Consider the following 23740-nt stretch of genomic DNA (forward strand, 5'->3'; position numbering starts at 1 on the left):
AGCGCATGCGCGAAGAAAGAAGACTTTCGCAGGCGCCACCTCGTGAAACAGTCCTATCGCAGAAGTTATCTCGAGTACAGAGTTCTTCGGTGGTTGTGTTCGTCCGGTTTCCCTGTGATTTTTTCCAATCTCAAAGGATCCCGGTTACTGCTACTCCGACAAAAAGAGTGAGTATCGGATGCCAAGCATACGGACGTATCCCTACGTGTTCCTACGTTGTATCCGTTAGTTAGTAGACTGATCCGACTGGCAAATGTACTGCAACCAGACGTGACAGGTTCTAGCAAAATGGCCGTGCGCGATTTACAACAAACGGTTGTTCCGCGTTCGCCTAATGATTTTCTAGCAGCGCTTCCTGACCGACATGACATTGCCTGACAGTGTACACTCGATTGAATACCGATTGAATACCGTTTACCACGTTAGCTGATGACTTTCCGTCAGTCATCCAGCCGCGTTCCACACGTATTCAATGTACATGTTGCACGTCACTTCGAATTGATTTTTTCGCGAATGACCGTTTGCGTTGTGGGGTATCACAATCGCCTTGCCGCAACTACCGAGCCACGCTACTTGAATCTTTCTGTCGAGTTTCAGTTTTCTCTTAATCTCGAGCTATTATCTTATCTGTCAGCTCAGCTCGATAATAGGAAATGATCGGATCATATCTTTTGACAGACGTTGTTTGTGCGAGATGCTGTCGTTGTTAGAGCGATCAGCTGTCGGAGTCTGTCAGCGGACTGAATTCTTCCTGATGTTCTTGCATTTTTGGAACGCAAGAGCATCGATATTTTATCAGTTCGTGTCAGGTTTAGATTTCTCGTGGTTGCGCGTACTTTTTCATGAAAATTAGCATTGTTGTTGAACGAGTTTTGAGTTTCTATTTGTCCTATTCGTACGCGCGTAAACGAGTACGTGTGATAATGTTTGCAACAGTGGACGATCTCGAGTAACTTTTCGAGTAGCGGCGAGAAGATTAGAACTGAGAAAAAGCGAAGCCACAGGTAGATCGCGGTACACGGGTTCAAGAAGGCCAACAGTCGCTCACCCGTACTGATGATCCCGGAAATAGCTGTTGCAAAAAATCATTGGTCATTAATATCGCATACGTACGTGCCTAAGCAAAATCACGAATTAGAAAGCAACTCAATCGTTCAAACATTATCGTTTGAAGTAGCGTCTGTCTTCCATCTTCTTCTATGAGAACATTTTCCAACGAGTTCGAGTTTCTTCGTTTCTTCGTTTCTTCGTTAAATGCAGCTTTCCGTTAAAAAAAAAAAAGAAATTTAATACCATCGAATCTACGTTTAAGTTGATTTGTGACTGTGTGAATGCATTTGAAAATTAGAGTTGTTTTTAATCAAAGTGATATCGATTTAATTGTTGATATTAATAGAACAGATTCGGTGAATTGATCGAACAGTTCTATTACGAGTTTTTCTAATGCATATTAACATGAGGGAATTAAAAAGGAGGCCGTGATGAATATTTGAATGTACCATAAGGTGAAACACACGACAACGAGGGTTTATCGATTACGGCGCATCGCGCCGATAAGCGTCGTCGTAAAGCGTCGCGACGACGCAGCGCACTTTCTCGATTGTCAAGGTCCTTCTCCTCTCTTAAAGCATTTCTTCTTATGATACAATTCTTTACGCACGAAAAAACCAATAGAAAGGGTTGTTTGAAGAGCAGCGTTTTTTGATCGTCAGATCAGGCTTGAACATTACCGGGGAAAGATGGCCGCTCTCGATTCGTCCATTCTAATTGGCTGATATCGTTTCGTATTCACCAATTACAGTAGACCATCGTTCAATCATCATCGTCCAATTGCGTTTCTGTTTATTTGATCGTGACCCGCGTGTTTTGCCAAATGTTATGTCATTCCACCGGATTGCATCGCAAGGGTGGGTGTCGCATGAACCAAGGAATATAATCAATATTCTGGTCCTTGTACGCTGTTTGCAGCTGACTAGTGTTGCAATATCCTTGAAAACTTCCGTCATTATTAAAATGTAAAATTCGACGATTTTCATTTTTCGTATAGGTAAAGAGTTGACTTTCATGTAAAGTATTAATGAAGGAAATTTTGTGATTAACGCAAAGCAGGCAATATGCAAGTATGTCACTGCTAACTAATGTTGTTTACAAATGTCGTATTTAAATAGTGTCTATCGTTGCAGTTGTACATTTGCTTATTTATTTATTAATTTATTAATCGCGTTGTTTTTAAAATTGCGTCATCACTCATCGAGGATTAAATTTATAATTATGAATTAAAATTTCTGTATATCGCTTCTAACATATATCATTTTAGTAGAGAAAAAGCAAAAAAGTGGATGAAGTTTCTTCGTCGAATCACCTCGCATTTTTCCATAGATGGAAAGTAAAATAAATTGTGAGAGTTAGAAGCATGTTATTGTACCCATTAAGGATTTTAGGACAAACAGTTCTCACACATTCGTCTAAATTTCCTTTCATGCTTGTACGTTTCCTTTTTTTTTTTTTACTGAATAAGAAAATAGTCGTTTCGTGGAAGTATTTTCAAAAGTAAGTTTGCGGAAATAAAAAAACTTTCCCATAATTTAAGTGTAAAGACAAAATATTATTTACATTTGATCGATCGATAGTATTATTACTATTTGTTTAATATAATTATTGTATTTTATGTATATATGTAATAGGTGTGGGTCAAATGATAAGTGCTTGAGGATCAAAAAAAGAAGATATTGGATGTTGATGTTGATATATTGTTCGTGATTGAGGAACGATTTTATGAATGAAAATTTGAATCCACGGTATATGTGGTGAGATTGTTATTTGTGTGAGTTCTGCAGTGATGATAGTAGTACTTATTGAAGAAACTATATGTCTATTAAGTTAGAATTCCATATTTTATTAAAATTTGCTAAATTTCTTAAGAAAATTGTACAAAGACAAATATAAAAAGGAAATTTTATTACTTTTATGGCATTTAATTTCATTTTAATCTCTATCATTTGACCAAAGGATTATAACTTATCCATAAATATTATATATTTCAATACTTTCTATGATCGAAATTTGTAATTTGGTGCATGTCATTTCTTTGATGATGAAACTGTATTAAAAATTTAAAAAAATATTTTTTTTTTTTCTATTGCAGGCGATGTCGATGGCTGAGTATTAAAGTAATCAAGAGGTGACTGGAGAAGAATCTAGTCGCGCTCATTTGAATCATTGTTGAGTATCAGCCAGTAAACACACGCGAGGATCATGAAAATGGTGCTGTCTCAACGTCAGAGGGAGGAGTTGTAAGTTTCTAAAATTATTTTCTCATTTATCAAAATTACAACCGTCAGGATTTTCTTTTACGTTGTACTAACTACATAGAATTACACGCGGTAAAAGAACTCCACTTATCTCTTAGCTCATCTGGAGAAAAAGTTCAAAAAAACAATAATAGAGATTCATCGAGTCTTTTTATCATTTATGATTTTTCGTTCAAATAGATAATAAGATACAACATATTGAAACGAGTCGATTCAATTGAAATGAATTCATTTAATGAAGTACTAATTAAAATTTCGTTCTAACAAGCAAAATTTGAACGAATGGAGTTTTATTGTAATTTCTTTTATAGCTCGAAATGTCACAATTTTTTTACATAATAATTGTCTTTTTTTATTTGTTTTTTTTCTGATATCAAAGAATGGTATTAAAATGTAATTGAGAACGTGCAGAGAAAAAAAATTGATTGAAGGATATTTATAAGATTATATTTAATTGTTATTATTATAGTTCTGGCAATTATTGTAATTGAAATAGTAATTAGAACTGAATAGTAAATATGTATATTGTTGTTGCGAAACACACACGGAAAAGGAACATGTCGCGTGAAATTTTTATCGCGCAATTATAGCCAGAGCATGTTTTGTAACGCGTGATGCATACTAATTAATAATGAAGAAACGATCAGGCATGGGTTACAATGCTCGTGTAATAAGAAGGGAGAAGTTTGATTTTGGATGAGATATTTATTCTTAATTGAATTGAGTGTGTTTAATCGGTTGGAAACCACGATAAATCTATTTATAGAAAATAGAACATTCGTCGTGGGATTCAAGAGCATCGAAAATTTGCTTTTCGATTTAAAATCTTTTCGAATACACGGTGATTTTTGTAATTTTTATTTCTCATTAATAGTCAAATATTAAGAATGTGATATAATCTTGTTAGTTTTGCATGAATTAGATACATATGTTAATAGCATACAATTTTTCACTTTTTTAATGAAAACAATGTAGTTGAACGGTATATTTTTAATTTTAGAGTATTAAAAAAAAAAAACAATAGTTCAAATGATAAAACAAGTAAAAGATAATACATCATGAGCACTTGTTTGCAAATGAAACCATTATTTACTGAAAGAAACTGACAATGAGATTGCAGTGTAGAAGCATAAGTATGTGATATGTCTTTGTAGTAAGAATTGTTGTAAGATTTATAAGTATAATGAACGCATCAACATGTCAATTGTTACACACAAGTACCGCGTGTATAATGAGTAGAATCACCGCGAGATTATCCACGAGAACAGGAAAAGATGAAAGGGATTGCAACGCAACGAAATTTTATCCAGTAAGGTCGCATTAATCTCAGTTGAATACTCGAGAACAAAAGGCCCTATTGCGTACTCGCCACTTTCCTTTTCCTTCATTTTTACGGTGATAGAGCTTAGGGATGGGATTCAGAATATCACTATTGAGATCTGATATTATTTTGCAAGTATTGTGGATTGTGTAACATTTAAGACATCATAGATTAGTAAAATTAAAAAAAAAAAAAAAAAAGATGAGTAGAATGTGACCAAATTTTTTGTGGCTAATAAATATGGTAGACAACATGGTATTTTGATTTAGGATATTATTAGAATGTCAAGTTAATAAATAGATTTTGTATAATAATTGATAAAGAGTTAGATTATATTATAGTTATATTTTCAAATGGGAAAATAGAAATTTATAAAATAGTGGAGTAGCAGAATACTGAAATAACAACGAAACTCTTCTGAAATTATATAACTTTTATATGAAGGTTAAGTTGAACGGTATTTGCATATGTCTCTTTGGTTGTAGCATCATGTGTTAATCACTGGGATTAAGCTTACTTCGTATTATTCTTATCTTGAAATGTCTTAATCCAACTGTTGGAAATTGATGTCGAGAAAGCCGAATATAAAGTTTATGAATATGGGATCTAAATAAATAGGGCGATATAAATATATGATCAAGTATAATGGGAAAAAAAGTAATGATAGTAACGACGTAATATGAATGATAATTATTATTAGTTAAATAGTAAAAGTAAATTTAGATGTGAATTGTACATGCGTATATTTTGACATACACACAACAAAATAGAATATGGTTACAAGTTGATTCATATACATTTTCATTCACATGAATCCCGCGATCTGTAAACCATTAAGTAGTTTGATTCAGATTCGTCAGATTAATCAGTGTCTCATCAATCATGAGTCATTATATCTTATGGCAAAGAGAAACTCAGCGAAACTACCGTTTTAAACAAATATTTCTGAACATAAATTTATTCGTATCTTTCTTGAAAAAGAAAGTATCTTTCCTGTTAAGGCTCAACGTTGAACATACTTCCAACGTCGTTGGAAACAATATCACACGTTGTGCAACATTGTTTGGAAATTATTTCACAAATAGAAGAAGAATTACTTCGTTGAAAATACACGACTAAGAAAGTTTAGCAAATATCGCATAAAGTTCCGAAATTAATTCGTTTAATCAACGTTTAATCATTTTCAGCGTGATACATGTTACGTGTATATCGTCAAATTGATATTACATTCAATTGGAATTTTGTAAAACGTCATAATGACGTCAATTGTAGAGCGTGCCGTATTCATGAATATATAATAACACGCGTGTAATAGAAAATTTCTGTATTTCAATGAAACTCCTGTTTTAAACTAGGCAAACATTAGGTAAAATTGTCACATGTACGCAATCTATGGTTTTTTTTTTATCACATTACTCATCACTTTATTCATTAATAAAAAGAAAAAAAAAGCTGAGCCATCATCGAACAGCAAGTTATCGTAATCGCGTCTGCTCGAAACCTTATGGTTACCCTCGAATGGCCAATTAACGGGGTTCGTTCTAAACGAGGGGGCAGAAATTGGCATGGCGAAGATCAATAAGTCAGCGTGACGAAAAACGAAGTGCGTTTCTGTAATTTTCTCCTCGAAGGGGGGTCCTGACGGTCGCGGTCGGTCGTCGCGTCGCGATAGCCAACCAAGGATGGTTGCGTCGGTGCTCGCGATACAACTCACCCCCTCGGTGTTATTAATGGGAAAACGGGACAGTATCGATCACGGTGTCGATCGATGCCGGCTAATTCTTGTGACGTCAAATCGGTCGTGGATCGACGCGTGTTGTGCGCGGCAGCTGCCGCAGGAGAGGGCGTCTTTCGAGCACGCGCGAATAGCGGGATCGATAACGCGTCGAACCGGTGGACGACGCTGCAAGCCTGGTCCGAGAGAGAAAGAAACGGCCAGGGAAATGCAGAAAGACGCGGCTGATACTCGCGCACAAAGAACGAAATTGGTTATACATGGATGCCGTATTTTTTAAATATTTTTTTCTCTCCCTCTCCCCCTTTTTTATAAGAAAATGTTACATAGAAATTGCAATTTGCAAATTGGGCGGTTTTCCAGTGGTTTTAAATTTTTGTATCAAACACAGTGGTGTAAATATCAAAACTTTCGTACGCGATAATTCATAGCAACTTTGTACAATTTTTCGTCAAATTCCTGATATTTTTACGATTCTTCGTATGAATATCTAATCTTGCTGTTAGAAGCAAGATCATTTATTATCGTTATGTACAGAAGGATAAAGATGGGAGTACAGTTTGCTTTCTAAGCAGCTCGATTATCAACTGGATTCCTTCCTATTCAGTTGCTTGACCGCCTACAGGTATACGTTTTCCTATTCTCGGAGGTGAAAATACCTTTGGTCGTGAGAAGATTCAAATAGCAGTGACTAAGCATCTAGACACCATTCCGCAAGAAAATTTTTCCAGTCTCTTCCTCGCGCGCTTCTGAAATCATAAGACGGCGTTGGGGTTTAATAAATAAATGTTTCTCTATCTTTAAAACTCTGCTTCTTTTTTTTTGTTCTGGGAATTCCTCCGAGAAATGTTAAAAACTTTTACCCAGCTTCGATTTCGTAACGAGACAAATCGTATCGTGGAGAAGAATCGTGGTTTTACAAATTAGAGGCCGAGAATATGGTTGCGGGGGTTAAAGTAGGTCAGAATGTAGAATCGAAGTATGATACAATGTGCAGGGAATGTGTTGCACGCAATGAATGTTATAATTTCAATTGCAAAATAGATTATCTTTAGGCTAGATCATATCGCTGGACATTATTCTAAATTGAACAATGCTAATTTGTTTATATGAATATTTGAGAATATGCTCGTTATTGAGTTCATTATACTGAGAAGTTGTTAGCGTGTCAATCGCTAATTGTTGAAATTTTAAAAGCTAGAAAAGCTTTAAAAGCTGTTCTTTGACAATGTAGTTGTTTGGTAATGAGACATTAACAGTTGATTATAGCTTTTCAATGTATAGACGACTTGTAACGGACAGCTGCGAAAGGACTTTCTTAACGGCAGGTATGGAGGGACTGAAAAATATTTACGATATTTACAGCAGGTACTGTGAAAGAGACGGGAAAAAGGAAACGGGATTATGAGAAAGTTATGTTAAGCTAATGTCGAATTATTGAAGAATGATGTTTCAAAAATAAAAGTGATATAATGTTTGAGATAGTGCAAAATTCTTGAGTCTCTTTCTCATTAGCATACAATTTAAATATCTTTGAAGCGCAGCTTTATTAGGAATTTATGGAAAAATGGGCAAAGTCCGAAGCTGCTTATGAAAATTATACGAATGAAAAATTTTTTATTCTAAATTTTAATTTCAACTTCACATATTTGCATGATTATGGATTTCTCCGATACTATAAACTTGAATTTTATTCAAGTCCAGATCAATTGAGAAGATTTTTGATTGATTGACATTCTGTATTAGTAAATTTGTTTGCGTTAGTTAATTAACTAACTTCTAATGTTAAAATTAAGACTGAATCATTTCATCAGATAGATGGTACGAATTTTAATAGAAAATCACAAATATTTGATATTTAAAAAATTATTACTTGTAAATCGAGCAAGATGAACTTTCATTGCAGATAAGTTTCTTAATTGGTAATTATTTCTTGATAATCCCAATTATGCAATAATAGTTCCAAAAATCGCGATTGACAGACAAAACGAAGAAGAAGCACTCAGATTATTCTTCCATTTGTTTAAATTCTAGTACCTGCTAGCGTTACAATTTTAGAAATTATACTTTTTCAGAATCACCGGAACCTCTGAATCACAGGATCAGGAAAGAAACTGACAAATATAGAAGGCAGATGGCTTCATTGATCATTACAGGTGGTCACTTAGAATATCTGTCTCTTATCAGGCTTCGATGCTTCGTCTTTAGAGTCACCAAGTGAAATTTAAGCCTCGTTGCTAAAACGTTCATCGATCCGGTCGGTAATCGGTAACTGGAGAACTTGCTCTTTTTACTTACTCGTTTTCATTTTTTTGTTTTCTCCACATTTGCGCGTAAAAATTGTCCACGAAAACGTTAAAATCCGGGAAATAGGGAAATTGCTACGTATGAACGTTTAACTGGACTGCCGTTGGCTAGCTTTCATTGCAGGAAGCGATCGATTTAAACCCGGAATACTTGATGAAACAGTGTCATATTGTTTTTTTTTTTTTATTAGAGTTGAAACTAATTATTAATGTAAAAGCTACGAAACAATGCAATTGGCAAGCTAATTGTGGCTGACCGAACTGGTTAATATCATTAGAGTGGAGATTTTTATGTGAATTTATATCACATATATTTATATACACAATGAAATGAAAAGTAAAATTTTCATGCAATCAGTTGCGTCATTATCTAAAAAATAAAAAAGGAATGACTTTTTAAGTGTTTCCCATGCAAGTGAAATCTACAACTAAATTAACAAGTGAAACGGAGTTTTCAGTTTGTTTCTTTGAGTTACGGGCAGTCACAATTACGCACATGGTTGAGCACAATGTTAAAAAGAACGAGATTCGGTAGATTTCTTAATAAGGATAACGACGGGCGAGAAAAAGGCGGACGAATGTTGGCAAGTGTGCATTCGAGTCTTATAAAGTACTCGAGTCGAGTATTGCACGAAAGTTGGGGAAGATCGGCGTGGCTGCAATGAGACCTAGCAATCGATAAAGCTCCTCCCCTTCACGTTGGTCAACGTTTCTCCCATTCTGTTTCGTTAACCATGTAAGAAAGTGGAAAATAATAGGGGGGAAGGGTGAAAGTGGTGTAAAACGCGATCGATACGAACCAGCGTCTAAAAGGGTTCCCAAGGCATTCATTTTTGAAGGGATGGAACAAAGAATTACACCCCCGGGACATGACATTTTTAACGATGCGTTTCACGTTGAAGAAAATGACCTGTTTGCGTAGCAGGTTGTTATTGTAGTGAAATACGGCTTTTTCTTTTAATACAGATTTCTACGAATATTCTTTTTTTTTTTTTTTTTTTAATCGAATATATTTTCATGTAATGATCTTTAAATTATTTATAAATATTGTAATTAAACGAGCGTGATCTCGAAGTTGTTATTTTTTTTTCTTGCGAACGAAGATCTATTTATATTCTTGATGAAAAGTACAGAAAGAGTAAAACTTTGAAAGTAAAAGGGAAATTAGATTGACAGCCTACGAATCTTTTATAATCAAGAATTCATTAACTTTTTTATTATATTAAATAACATTTTCCCTCGAGCATTCATGTGTCCATACTTTTTCCATGAATTCGACTAAACTATTTATAACTCCTGCCACGAGGAATTGCCATGAGTAGCGGGATGATTATAGCATGAGTGATTCGTGTCAGGAAGGATCTTATTTCACTTGACGTGAATCGTTCAATTGAAGAATTGAAATGGCGGTAAGAGACGCGGCTGTCAGAACTGAAAATTTCCAATAAATATAAAATACGGTTTTCTGTCTGTTTCGCTTCTTACATTATTTATCCACTCACGTTATTTGTCACTTTCGTTTTAATTTCTTAATTACTGAAATGACGTTTTTAAAAGATTTCTTTCCCCCCTGCATTTCCCACGCTCTTATTTATGCATCATTTAGGAAACGAGAAATTGTTGTTGTTCATCGATATTTATCTGACTGAAAGGAAGAAGATCATTCACGAAAGTAACAGGCTCGTTCAGCTGGAAAACTTTCGTTGATTGAGAAGCAAGAATCACTTTCTAAAAGCTATGCATCTTGTTATTCCGGCTTGTATGGAACTGTAATTAAAGATTTGAGATTTACACGAACGTGCGAGAAGCAAGCCGCGCCGGCTGGGTTTTATTGCAGTGAAATGAATCCCCGCATTTATCTCGCATGCTTTTACGCGCCCTGTTAAATGTTAATAGCCAATTAATAATGATATAAACAGCATTGGTTATCTGTTAGAATTCTATTCCATGACTGGCGTTTACTCCGCGTGCACGATTCAAAGAGATTCTTAAGTGCGAATAGAAAATAGTAAATTGCAAAGACGATGTTGGCAAAAAAAGAAAATGCCAACATCCGTGTTTTGTAGCTTGGTAGTGTAATTATACCGTGATAATAAACTTGAATGGTTACTTGCAGATTAGCGTTAGATCGTATGAAATTCATTTCCAAGTGAATCAAAAATTAAATTAGTCCCTATAAAATTAATTAACTTGGAAAAGGACAGAGATAGAGATTCGTTCAAGGTATCTAAGCGCAACACGCGTACGGATGCAGTTCTCGTGGCGCGTACCTGCGATGGGAAACCTTATATCTCGTGCACACGATACTCGTTGACGGGTGTGTTAAGGTAAATGAAAAAAGAGAAGAGAGCCAAAGAGAGTGGAAAGGGATCGTCTTTACATAAAAGAAGATCACGTCGGTCGAGCGATCCGCGATCCTTGAAATTCATGCGAGCATAAAACAACCAGAATCGTTGTTGTCTGGCCTGTTTCGTGCACGATGTAATTTTGAATCGATCGAAAATCGGGCAGGATTCTTTCTTCCGTCTTATGGCGTGCACTCTAGCCTAGAGATTCAAGACACATGTTAAAAGTAAATCAAAGGATAGAAAATTAATTTTTAGAAACTGGCAAATACACGTGTTGAGGAGGATAATCAAATTTGGAAGCATCTCTAAGCCGATTTCAAAGCCGTTCGAATTATATATAATATAATATTTATTTAGCATTATATTTATTTATAATATTTATTTAATATTATATTTATAATATTTAATTATAATATTATATTATAAATAAATATTATATATATTGTAATATATTTATAATATTATATTATATATTTATTTATAATATTTATTTAATATTTATTTTACATTATACTAAATATTATATATAATATAATATTTTAGTATAATATAATTATATATATAATATAATATTTTAGTATAATATAATTATATATATAATATAATATTTAGTATAATATTATAGTAACATTATATATAACTCTATAAATTTAGTGTATCGTTTCAGGATCATCCTCTTTTAAACGATCGAGCTCGATTTCGTTTGTTTGGGCCGATGTTCGGACGAATGCGTTCTTGCTCACCTGCGTAACTTTCTCTGCTCGTGATTTATCGACGGCTGGTTCCTAAAACAGTTGAATAATTAACGAAATGGTTTCGTCCTCGATAACAGGGAACGAAGTGGTTCTATGTGGCGGACGGTGATTTATTATCATCTGGCCTGATCCGTACACGATCGAGTGAAAGGTCTCGATGGATCGTTGAAAGAGAATCGATCGTGCTTTCCGGCTGTTTGCTTTGTTTGCCGGCATTCGAACGGTTGCGGAACAAAACTTATGGTGATAATTCGCCACGTACTATCACGTGGAAGCAGGTGAACAGAGACGAACGGCCGACTTCAGGCCTTTCACCCCGGTATAATTTCTGCCCGACTTTCAATCTCTTTCCCACGTACTCAACCTGTGCCCTCTATTGTATCGGCCTACGGTTTGCAAACGGTTGTTAGCTAAATGTCGTTATTGAAAACCATAGCTCGGCCGTTGGCCGCGATACCATGGTCGATGCATCTTGCCCGTTAGAATTCCGCGATGGTATGAATCAAAGTTGTATGAAAACGTTGGAATGGAGTTTGATCGGTATCGTGCCAACAGCCAACCCTTCTAGATTGTCTACAGCGCGGTCTGAATATCGCGGGAGCACTCGTACAGCATGCAGAGCTCCGAAAACCAATCTCAAAGAATAATTTCAGAAAAATAAATAGTAAAATAAATTTACTTCAGTAAAATAAATTTACTTTTAATGAATGAACGAACCAACATAGCGTTCTGACCAGAAAGTTATAGAAAGTCGATTGTCGGACTAGTAAAATCGTGACACAATGAAGTAACGAAAAGAATTTTAATAGTTCAATGTTAAGACCCGTATCTGTGAAGCACTGCGAAGGAGGAGCGATACGTGCAGTTCCCAGCGTCATTTCACACGTTGAAGCGACGAAGAAAGTTTGTTTCATAAAATGAGGCTAACGGAGAATGTTCAAGTACCTCTGTTACTTCCGCTAATGGAAAGATCTCATCTTCCCTCCTTGCGATGGGAGTTTCAATGGCGAGGTTTCATTTGTAAACAAAAGAGTGTGATTAAACCACTTTACGGATTAACGGATTATTAAATATATGTATATATAGAGAAATCAATGGTTCAGTTTTGATAATTTACATTAGTGGCTGAAAGTAAGAAATTATTTGAGTCTTATGTGGTAAACAAGATAAGATTCAACCTACGACGATTAGGCTGCACTTGTTTAATGAATAAAAATAAAATTATCTTGCAACTTTTTAATACATAAATTAAAATAATCAATGTTTTGGCAAAACTTTGTATTTATACTCTGTTATTTTATACTCGATACTGCGGAAAGTGTATGTCAAATGTACAAAGTTTAAATGTACATAGTTGCTAACGAGTGTGAATAACAAGACAGAGATTGCTTTGCATTTATAATTGTTATTCAGGGAAAAAATTGTTGCGTTACTACGATTAATTGTGCTTCCTATTTAGAACTGGTTTCGATCACAAAATTATGCACGATATCGATTTCTGCTAACTACCTCTGTAGTGTGTTGTAAATTAATTGTTTATTTCAGAAATAAGGCGATTGCGGACTATCTCAGTACTAATGGCTATCAAGATGCGCTCGAAGCGTTCAAGAAAGAAGCCGACATGCCTGGGGAAGTGGAAAGAAAATATGGGGGTCTTCTGGAAAAGAAATGGACCTCGGTCATACGTTTGCAAAAGAAGGTAAAATTTTAGAATCAGTTCAGAATCAATGCCTTGTTAAAGTGCTGAATCAGAAATAGTAAAATAGATACGAATAAATATTTAATCAACTACTTAAATGTTTCAGGTAATGGAACTGGAATCCAAACTGTCTGAAGCAGAGAAAGAATTCATCGAAGGAGCACCGACACGTAGCAAACGGTCACCATCTGAGTGGATACCGAGGCCACCCGAAAAGTACAGTCTCACTGGACACAGAGCTCCCATCAACAGAGTTATTTTTCACCCGGTTTTTAGTCTTATAGTGTCTGCCAGCGAAGATGCCACCATCAAGGTAGGATCACTAATTTCTCAAAATTAACAAGAATCTAATTGAAACTAGCATGAAACGTTGAAACGAACGTGTATTTAGTCTAAGAAACGATATTTATTCTGACTTTTTGATGCAGTCGTTTGAGTTAGTCAAGCTAATTGCTCCAGTTATGTTATGTCCCTCGTTGTAAGTTACTCCCATTCAGGTCTTGTTGGAATTGATTTTCTTATTTGTATTAATTCCTCTCAGGTGTGGGATTTCGAGAGTGGCGAATTCGAAAGAACATTGAAAGGACATACTGACAGCGTACAGGACGTCTCTTTCGATGTCTCCGGGAAACTGTTAGTCTCATGCAGTGCAGACATGTCTATTAAGTTGTGGGACTTTCACCAGTCATTCGCCTGCGTGAAAACCATGCACGGACATGATCACAGTGTCAGCTCTGTCGCATTTGTGCCACAAGGAGATTTCGTAGTGAGCGCCTCTAGGGATAAGACCATCAAAATATGGGAAGTCGCGACAGGGTATTGTGTTAAAACGTTGACGGGACATAGAGAATGGGTTCGGATGGCCAGAGTCAGTCCCTGTGGAGAATTAATTGCTAGTTGCTCGAACGATCAAACGGTACGAGTTTGGCATGTTGCAACAAAGGAAACAAAGGTAATTCTACGTGAAAAAAATCGTAGATTTTTTTTAGCAGAATTGTTTCCTATTTTAAAAGGTAGACAATAGATTTAAATTTTCAGTCATTGTGAATTAGCACTCAATGTTCAGAAAAGTTTTCTTTATACGTATTCTTATCTACTGACATTATACTACTAATCGTATTGTAATTATTTTGCCTTAGAATTTCCATTACTCGTATAATTGTAAAACGTTATACAACAGAATTTGATCATTTAATTACGTGACATTCCTGCTGCAGTAAAAATGAATACAAGTATTTTAAATCGAATAACTAATGACAGTAATTGTACAAAACATTCAAGTGACTTGAATAAAGTTACTATATTATTCTAATATAGTGAAGTAAATAATTAATAAATTGACATGTTTTATAAGTTATATAGTGAAGTATGACTCGATCATGATCTTTCTAATAGTTTTTATTAAAGAGTTATTAGGCAATTTATAATAATAAATTGTACGGAATTTGGATTATACGGAATTTCTTCAGTGTTTTTATTATTCAACATTTCTTGAATCAGGTGGAACTCAGAGACCATGAACACGTGGTGGAGTGTATCGCATGGGCACCAGACAGTGCAAGGGCATCTATCAATGCTGCGGCAGGAGCAGACAATAAGGGTGCCCATGAAGGACCTTTCCTCGCATCTGGCTCGCGAGACAAGGTAATTCGCGTATGGGACGTCGGTGCTGGTGTTTGTCTTTTTACCCTTTTGGGACATGACAATTGGGTTCGCGGCATCGTCTTCCATCCCGGTGGCAAGTTTATCGTCAGTGCCTCTGACGATAAGACCCTGCGAGTCTGGGACACGCGCAACAAACGGGTAATGAAAACTCTCGAAGCGCACGTCCACTTTTGCACCTCCGTTGGTGAGTACACAATACTTTATAACTCGACAAAATACATTTACTCGGAAATTTAAGAACCAACGAAGGTTTAATTAGTCATCCAAGAGCTGTAGAAGAGTTATCGATTAGAGATTAAGTTATCGTGTAACATATTGGATCATTTTTCTTATCTCACGTATGATTAAGTATTTTGATTACATAACTTAGGATATTTGTTTTCTCAAATTTCGATCAGTTTTCTTAATTTATATGTATATGTTTAAAAATGAAATAATTTATATGTATCTTAAATGATTAATTGAAGCAGAAATTTGCCTTACTGTAAGATAACTTCTTTCGAAATATTTACAATTGTTTTTTAAACGGCATATTATATTCTAATTAATATCAGAACAAATTGAGTTGTGTTATAATGTGGCCTTGATATAATGTAAGTTTATAGATTATGCGATATACACACTGACAATGTACTATTTTTAGAGTACATTGATCGAAAAAGTTTATACTACTAGTTGAATGAGAAATTTTATGAATTTTTACATTGTCATCACTGAAGCCCCGAATGTTTTTACTCTTTATTTTTAAAAGATAATTAACACATCATATTAACTGAGTAATAAAAATATAATGGATCGATATTTACAGAAATTTGAAAGTAATAAGCCGATATAATTATTTATTTCTCAAAACAGTGATTTACATATTTTTTAGTTTAACGGTGGAAAAGTTCAATGTTTATTTGATATTTTTGTCTTATCTTTTAGTAAATACTTATTCAATCTGTTACTCATATGTAAATAATTCAATTTTGTATAGGTAGACTTATTCTATGAAAAAATATAATATTTAACGTGTAACAATAGATATTTAAATCAAAAAATTGTTTTTCAATAATCTGTATATACTGATTATTGCATAAAATGAATTGTAGATTTTCACAAAAGCCATCCTTACGTGGTCACCGGTAGTGTCGATCAAACAGTAAAGATTTGGGAATGCCGCTAGTCACCAAAACATCAGGGTCTCATTGAATCTTCGTCGAGGAAGAAAGATTTTGGAGAGAAGGCGAACGATGCGCGTCGAATTCGATGAAAACGGCCGAGAGAGTAAGCTGCTACAAAAAAATGTTATCGTACATACTACTATTATTAATATTAATATTATTATACACACATAAACACGTACGATTAAGAGCTCTTTAATTAATTTATAATAAAGTATAATTAGTAATTATTAATATTACATATACGTTTTACGATAACGAACTGTACGATTCGAGGAGAGTCGGTCGAAATTAATTTTCTTTCATGAGGAGGACATTGCCATAATTTCGTCGACGATGAAAAAAAAAAAAAAAAGAAATGAAAGAAATTCAAGTGTCTCGAATCTACTGATAAAAAATGGTATCGGCAACATGTTGCTTCATCGAAACGATTGGTTGATTGTTCCACGGAGACATTGTCTCATCTACGAAGTGTGTAATTGTAAATGTACATTTGGATCGTTCGAACGCGTCGTCTTTCTCAATCTATCGACGATGACAAGAATTTCAGCTTGGATCTCTGGAATATAAGAAAAAATCATGATCGCTCCTTTGCTATGCTGACCTCTCCTCGAGCGTTCTTGGCGTCGGAAAAATGACACCGGCATGTATGACATACAGAGGGATGCGCGCGCGTATACACGCAAAAAGAGAAAATTATTTGTCGTGTACTGTGAGCGTCGATAAAGTTCAATCCAACCTTGGACCGAGTATGTGGCATGTTCCTTCGTACAAAAAAGTAAAAAGATACACAATGTACTAACAAAGTGCGAATAAACGTGCCAAACGGGTAGATAGATTTCAAATTAAATTGAGGATCAAGTAGTGCCCATTTGGAACGTTTAGTCACACTGCATATTCGATATCTGCGTACTATTTATACGACAAAAATATTTCGAATTTTTCTGACAAAAAAAAAAGAAAAAAAAAATTGAACGAACGAACGAACGAATATCTAGTGAGATCGGCCGAAGGCGAACACAATGCTAAAGGAATAATATTATTGTATTGGTAAACAACATATAAGCTTTCGGCAGTGCATGACGTCCAATCAACGTGCATTATTAACGATAATACTAGAAGCAAGGAACGGCCAAGTGGAGCGTGCGATTAGCGAAGAAGGAAATACGTGGAAAGAAGTTTGGAAGCGTGTATTCGCATGAAAGTACTTGAGCCACATAATTCGTTGCGTGGGTCCCGAAATACAAGGGGTACTAGTTGTATATTTAGTTCTAAACTATTAGGAGTAGTGCAGACATAACGTAGACAAGAAACATAAGGAAGAGAAGAAAGAGAAAATTATAAATCAGGCCACGAGTGTACGATCGATCGGTGCACACTCAACACACACACCCATATATATATATAATAATAATACTTACGCAGGCATTTGCCGAGACTTCATGTAACAATGCTTAATTGATTAAGGCCGATTTTTCAAACGATATACTCTACTGTCCGCTATTACATTTTTCCTACCATTGTTCCTCCCTCGTCTAGATAAGCGCCTCTCCGTTTCCCCTATGTCCATTTGCCCCCGAAAAACCTGCCCAAGAAAGAGCTAGACCATTTGACTCGATGTGGCACTAAATTATTTTGATGAACAATAAAAACAAAAGTTCTCATTCAGTTTAACATGATTCTGCTGTATTACCTGTGTGTTTCGTCGTCGTTCGTGCATCGTTGTTTGCCATCTTTCGATCCATTTATAATAAAAAAATCTTGTAGCAATCACGAACATTGGAAGTTCTGTTCTTTTGGGAGCAACTATCCTTGTTTGTCTGAAACGAACCGATGAAATTACGGAAATTCTTCCGTAAAATAAAACAAGACCAATTGTAATCTATTAGAACTAAACAGCTTCGTTCGTCTGTCAATCTAAAACATCGTCTACTTTTTCTTTCTCCCGATAGAATTTAATGTAGCACTCTTGTACAAAACGATTCCTTGGAATCGGAGCGTGGCGAGATCGCACGTGTACACGTACGTTGTTTGAAAAGGCTCGCGTGTAAAACTAGAACAGACTTTTTTCTTTCTTGTCAACCGACCGACCTCGTGTACCTCGATTTCGCTCACGAGGCATGTACGATACTCGCAGGTTTCGTAGAGGCCAGCAATGCGTACGATTTAAGTCACGACTCTGCAAGTACATGCATGTCAGTATTTTACATTTATAATATAGAGAGAGAAAAAAAAAAGTTAACACACGTACACAAACACGTATACACATTGTATATTTATAATATATGATATATATTATACATATATATATACATATATATACACATATACATATACAAATATAATACACAAAAAGAACACATACACACACAAGTATATTATTGTAATTGAGCAGTGAAAAACGAAAATACGCGTATCGAACAGCTAAACTTAACCCAAACACAATTTGATGTTCGGTATTTATACGTAGGATGACGTAATAAAAGTAATGTCGTAGTTGCTTTTCGTAAATTTCGTCGCACTTGCTTTTAGTAATTTTTCTCGCTTTTTCTACCCGCCCTTCGAAACAACAACAACAAAAAAGAAAGGATGCTCATACGTTTGGTAGAGTAACAATAAAATGTTATCATCATTTGTGATATACACGTACACGTCAATGAACTTTCATTAAAAATCCTTGCGTTGTGAAATTGGAAGAGAATTTTTAGCAAATTAATAAGGAAATAAGGAGACAAAGAATGGAGGTGTTTTTAAAAACCACGATGGAGGGAGAGTACAATACTTGTATTCGTGTATGGCTCATAAATAAAGAGCTTATAATAATAAGATCGTCAATAACAGTCTTTTTTGTGAATTTAAGCCTGAAAGATTGTAAAAATTTAATTAAGAACTATATTTTCAATAGAATTGTCAATAGAGTAGCTTAATGTGGTGATTATATATTATGATAATTTTTCAATTAACAGAAATTTATTAATTGAAGATTCATGTATATATTTATATAGGGATATAATAAACGTTCTAGATTTGTTAAATTTTTAGGATTGAATTCGTTTTAATTCTGTCTTTAGTTTAAATTCATGACAAAAGATTTAGTTAAAATTGGCGATCTCATTTTATAGATGCTCTTTTTACAAGTTGCAGATTAAAATTATTTTGTATTTCTTTATATTGTTTTTTTTCTTAGAGGACTTCTTATTTTTAATATATTAAAATACAGAAGCTAATTTTTACAGAAGCAATTACAGACGAAAGAATTTTTAAGTGAAATATTGTAAAAAGTATGTAAATTATGTAATATTCTCTTTTTATTTGAAATATCAGAATTGATGCTTTTGAAATTGCTTTTGGATTTAAAAAATTCAAGTTTCATAAGTACTCTTTTCGGAAATTTTTAGTTTCTTTTAGATTTTTTATTAATTTTAATCAGTTTTGCAATATGAATTATTGTTAGTTGTTTTGATTAATAAACTTAAAATGAAGCATTCAGTCCATGTTCTACATTTAACTCAGGGATTCTATTAAGAACGCAGTAAGTATATTTATTATTACTTTTTATAATTAGTAAAATAGAAACTTTTTTTTGTTTTGTGAAATGTAAAAAAAAAGAAGTAAAGATAAATATATTGAAATAAGTAATTTTGTGAATTTTTCATATTCCTTATTATTTCTAATGTTTAACTTTTCATTTAGGAATTAAATCAATGTTTTCATACTTTGCGATTAACGTAAAATATTCTATTTCGTTGCGTCATCTAATTAATACCAAAGACAATAGGACATGCGTTTTCATGTACCTTGACTTTGGAGGTCAGATTATCGGATTGACCTCCTTACCATTTTCTTGTCCTACCATACCGATTTAGGCAGATTTTGCACCACAGCGCTACTAGTAACAAGAATTAAAATCAAAAGATATGAACAAACGAGGTGTATGAATAGACCTATTTAACATACAATGTATTTCTCTTCGGCGAGATATTTGAATTTTTACAATTTTCGAGAAGAAAAGTATTCTTACTTTTACACTTGCTGCATGATGTAAAAATAAATATCTTTGAACGAAATAAACTCAGGATTGTCAAAATGGAAACTTTATTCTTTAAAATAAAATCAAGTTAATTGTTTTACAATTTTCTTTTTTTCAGGAAATGACAGTTTAAAATATTGACAATTTTTTATCTAGTGTATGAATATTTTCGTTCTTTTTTAAAAATGTCTCATGAATTTGTGTGTTTGATTTAGACCAGAGTACTTTATTTTTTACTTCAAATTATCATTTCGTCATAGATGTGCGATTACAGCGCCCCAACGGTGAAATATGCAATATACTTCCTACGATTCTCGAATATATCGATATTTCTCACGATCGAGTTTTGAGCGGGGTGCATGGCGGAAGGAAGCACATCCTCTGTAAACAAGAAAGTATTATTTAGGAGAATTATTCAGAAAGAAGTGTTCTTCAAAAATCCTCAGGTAAAAATTTAAATCAAGAGCTGTTGGATTTGTGGTTTTGTTGTGAATTTTTAAAATAAAACGCATTTTTGGCTTCAACTCAAGGTAAAATCTAACCAATAATTATTACATACAATTTTCAAAGATTAAAGAAATTATGGTGTATAAACATTTAAACAGAACATATCGTGCTAAAAGTTATTTAAAATTTTATATCAAAATTCTAATTTCAATTCTAACCAATACAAATATTGTGATCTTGTAATATGACTAACATTATTATTATTATATATCTATTGTAACATTTTCTACTTTTTGTTAAGAATCTCATACTGCGTAGTTCTTAACAATTCCAATGCTAAATTCAACAATAATTTATTAAGGTTGTACGTATTTAATGGCATAAATAATAATTCTGCTGCTTAATATAATAAAATTTCTCATGTCTCAATTTAAAGTATTGACAATTTTTCATCAAGTGTGAGAATATTTTCGTTCTTTTTAAAGAATTTCTCATGAATTTTGTGTATTTGATTTAGAACCAGAGTTCTTCATTTTTTACTTGAAATTATCATTTCGTCGTAGACGCGCGATTGCAGCGCCCCAACGGTGAAATATGCAATATACTTCCTATGATTCTCGAATATATCGATATTTCTCACGATCGAGTTTTGAGCGGGGTGCATGGCGGAAGGAAGCACATCTCGTCTGTAAACAAGAAAGTATTATTTAGGAGAATTATTCAGAAAGAAGTGTTATCCAAAAATCCTCAGGTAAAAATTTAGATCAAGAGCTGTTAGATTTGTGGTTTTGTTGTGAATTTTTAAGATAAAACGTGCATTTTTAGCTTCAATTCAAGATAAGATAATTTAACCAAACTATTACATATAATTTTCAACAATTAAAGAAATAATCGGGTATAAACAGAACATACTATGCTAAAAGTTATTTATAATTTTATACCAAAATTGAATTTCGATTCTAACCAGTAAAAATATTGTAACCTTGTAATTGACTAACTCATTATATACATACATATATACACGTATTTTATCATATGCTTTTATACACATACTTCTATTACAACATTTTCTACTTATTTATTGATTCTTTAACTTCATACTGCGTAATTTTTAATAATTCTGATACTAAATTCAATAATAATTTATTAAGAATGTACGTCTTTAATAGTTAAAATAACAATTTTGCTGCGTAATGTAATAAAATTTTTCCATTTCTCGAATAAATAAGTCGTAAAAGGCCTTGAGGCTCGAAAATTCGTAGTTTAAAACACACGCTTACGTGTTTGTGTAAGGCTCTTAATGTCGCACCTGTTTTTTCAGCGTTGCAAATAAACATTTTCGACTAAACGTGTCGAGACGTGCTTGTTCGTTCAAGATCACCCCATCCCCTACCATTTTCTCAATTGCTAGACGAGACGTGTCGCGAAGAGTCATTCGGTCACCGAATTTCGTGACAACAACACGCATTACATCGTGTTAGCTTCGTAATCTTTTCTAACTTATCGGTAGCGTCTCTTCGACAGCGTCGCTTCTTCGACACTCTTTTACCATTTATACCTCATTAATAGTATCATTTAATTAATACGCGATGTATTTAATGATTAATTGAGCATTACGGTAATGAAATCGTATAATACTTTGAAACTTTTCGCGTCGATTTTTCTTCAATCGTCGATTTCACTCGTACGGTCACCGGTAGCTTATCTCGTATGTTTCTTTAGTAGAATTTGAGGTGACTAACGTTTCATTTTTACACGTTTGCCTCCATTTGACATATTTGTTCTAACTTTTGGTTTCTTTTTGTGCAGGTTATTCCTCGATTTCAGAGATAGAATAGAACACATAGACGCCACGATTATTAATGAACAATCTGATATTCTTTGACGGAAATTTGGTAACATTTCATTTATTTTAGGTATACACAAACGATTGATGCGTAATTAAACGATTCAAAGCAAGACTTTACACGCTTTTTTCGCTTTAATATTATTTTTGAATATTTATAACACTTGACGTGATATATTATTAATATGCACTTCCTACTATAATAATGAACATTCAGAATACAATACTCGTCTTTCATTTACAGTATTCAGTATTGAGATATACTTTATAATTTACAACTAATATCTTTAATACATATTCAAGTTTCTTCATGTTCTAGAAAAATAGCAGTATTTTCTAAATAAATATATCCTCCGCCCTCCTCCAACTAATCTAATTTTATTTTCAGAAAATTTTAGTGACCGCGCGCAATGCGGTTAGTAGAGTCAGTGTTTGTTGCGAAATATTTTCATATTTTTCTGAGCAAAATGGCTCTCATTAAATTAAATAATTCACTGAAATTATAATTCGCGAAATTAGAGTCAGTGAGTTCGTCTATTGTTACTTAAACACGCGCGTTGGTATATTTTTTATTTTTCCTTTTACATATTTTTTCTTGTTCAACATTCATTTTCGGTAGAAGATTAGAGTCAGTGCTCAAGAGGATAAGGTCTCTCCAAGGAGATCAAGATCGTAAGTAATTTTATATATTCTCAATTTATTCAATTTTTCAAATTTAACAATAAAGTATAATGTTTGACATTAATTACAGACGCTTCATAGCATTAGTTTTTCTGCATTTTGTTGGGGAAAATCCAACAGTGGTTCTAAAGCCAAGAATGTAAGAATCTTTCATTATCTCCAACTTAAGATTTTTCTTTTATATACAAATTCTAATGTTTAATGTTTTGTTACAGATTTTCTACAGTCTCCACTTCCCCTAATTCTCCAAAAATCATATGATGCTTCTAAAGCTAAAAATGTAAGTATTTTAGCACGTTATATTTAAATTGTACTCTCTATAGTTTTTTTTTTCTGAAATCGAATGTAAAATTATAATTATAAAATAAAAGCACTTAAAAATATTAGTCCCAATTTTTTTCATTATTAAAATTAAAATTTTCACAAATAA

At 33.7% G+C, this 23740-nt stretch overlaps 1 protein-coding gene across 2 annotated transcripts; it reads left to right on the forward strand.

Moving 5' to 3' along the window:
- The first annotated feature begins 51 nt into the window (after window positions 1-51).
- On the forward strand, window positions 52-18167 carry LOC122530673 (lissencephaly-1 homolog). Of its 2 annotated transcripts, XM_043657828.1 has the most exons (8): window positions 65-167; window positions 2685-2824; window positions 3146-3293; window positions 13322-13475; window positions 13582-13788; window positions 14017-14427; window positions 14976-15324; window positions 16235-18167. In XM_043657828.1, exons 3-8 carry the CDS (start codon window positions 3256-3258, stop codon window positions 16306-16308), a joined length of 1233 nt encoding a protein of 410 aa, XP_043513763.1. In that variant the 5' UTR covers window positions 65-167; window positions 2685-2824; window positions 3146-3255; the 3' UTR covers window positions 16309-18167. The 2 variants fall into 2 exon arrangements, with proteins under 2 accessions (XP_043513762.1, XP_043513763.1); XM_043657827.1 differs by lacking the exon at window positions 2685-2824 and having other exon boundaries at window positions 52-167.
- Window positions 18168-23740: the final 5573 nt, after the last annotated feature.

This window comes from Frieseomelitta varia, unplaced genomic scaffold (assembly GCF_011392965.1).
Source record: "Frieseomelitta varia isolate USP_RPSP 00005682 unplaced genomic scaffold, Fvar_1.2 scaffold_351, whole genome shotgun sequence".
NCBI lineage: Eukaryota > Metazoa > Arthropoda > Insecta > Hymenoptera > Apidae > Frieseomelitta > Frieseomelitta varia.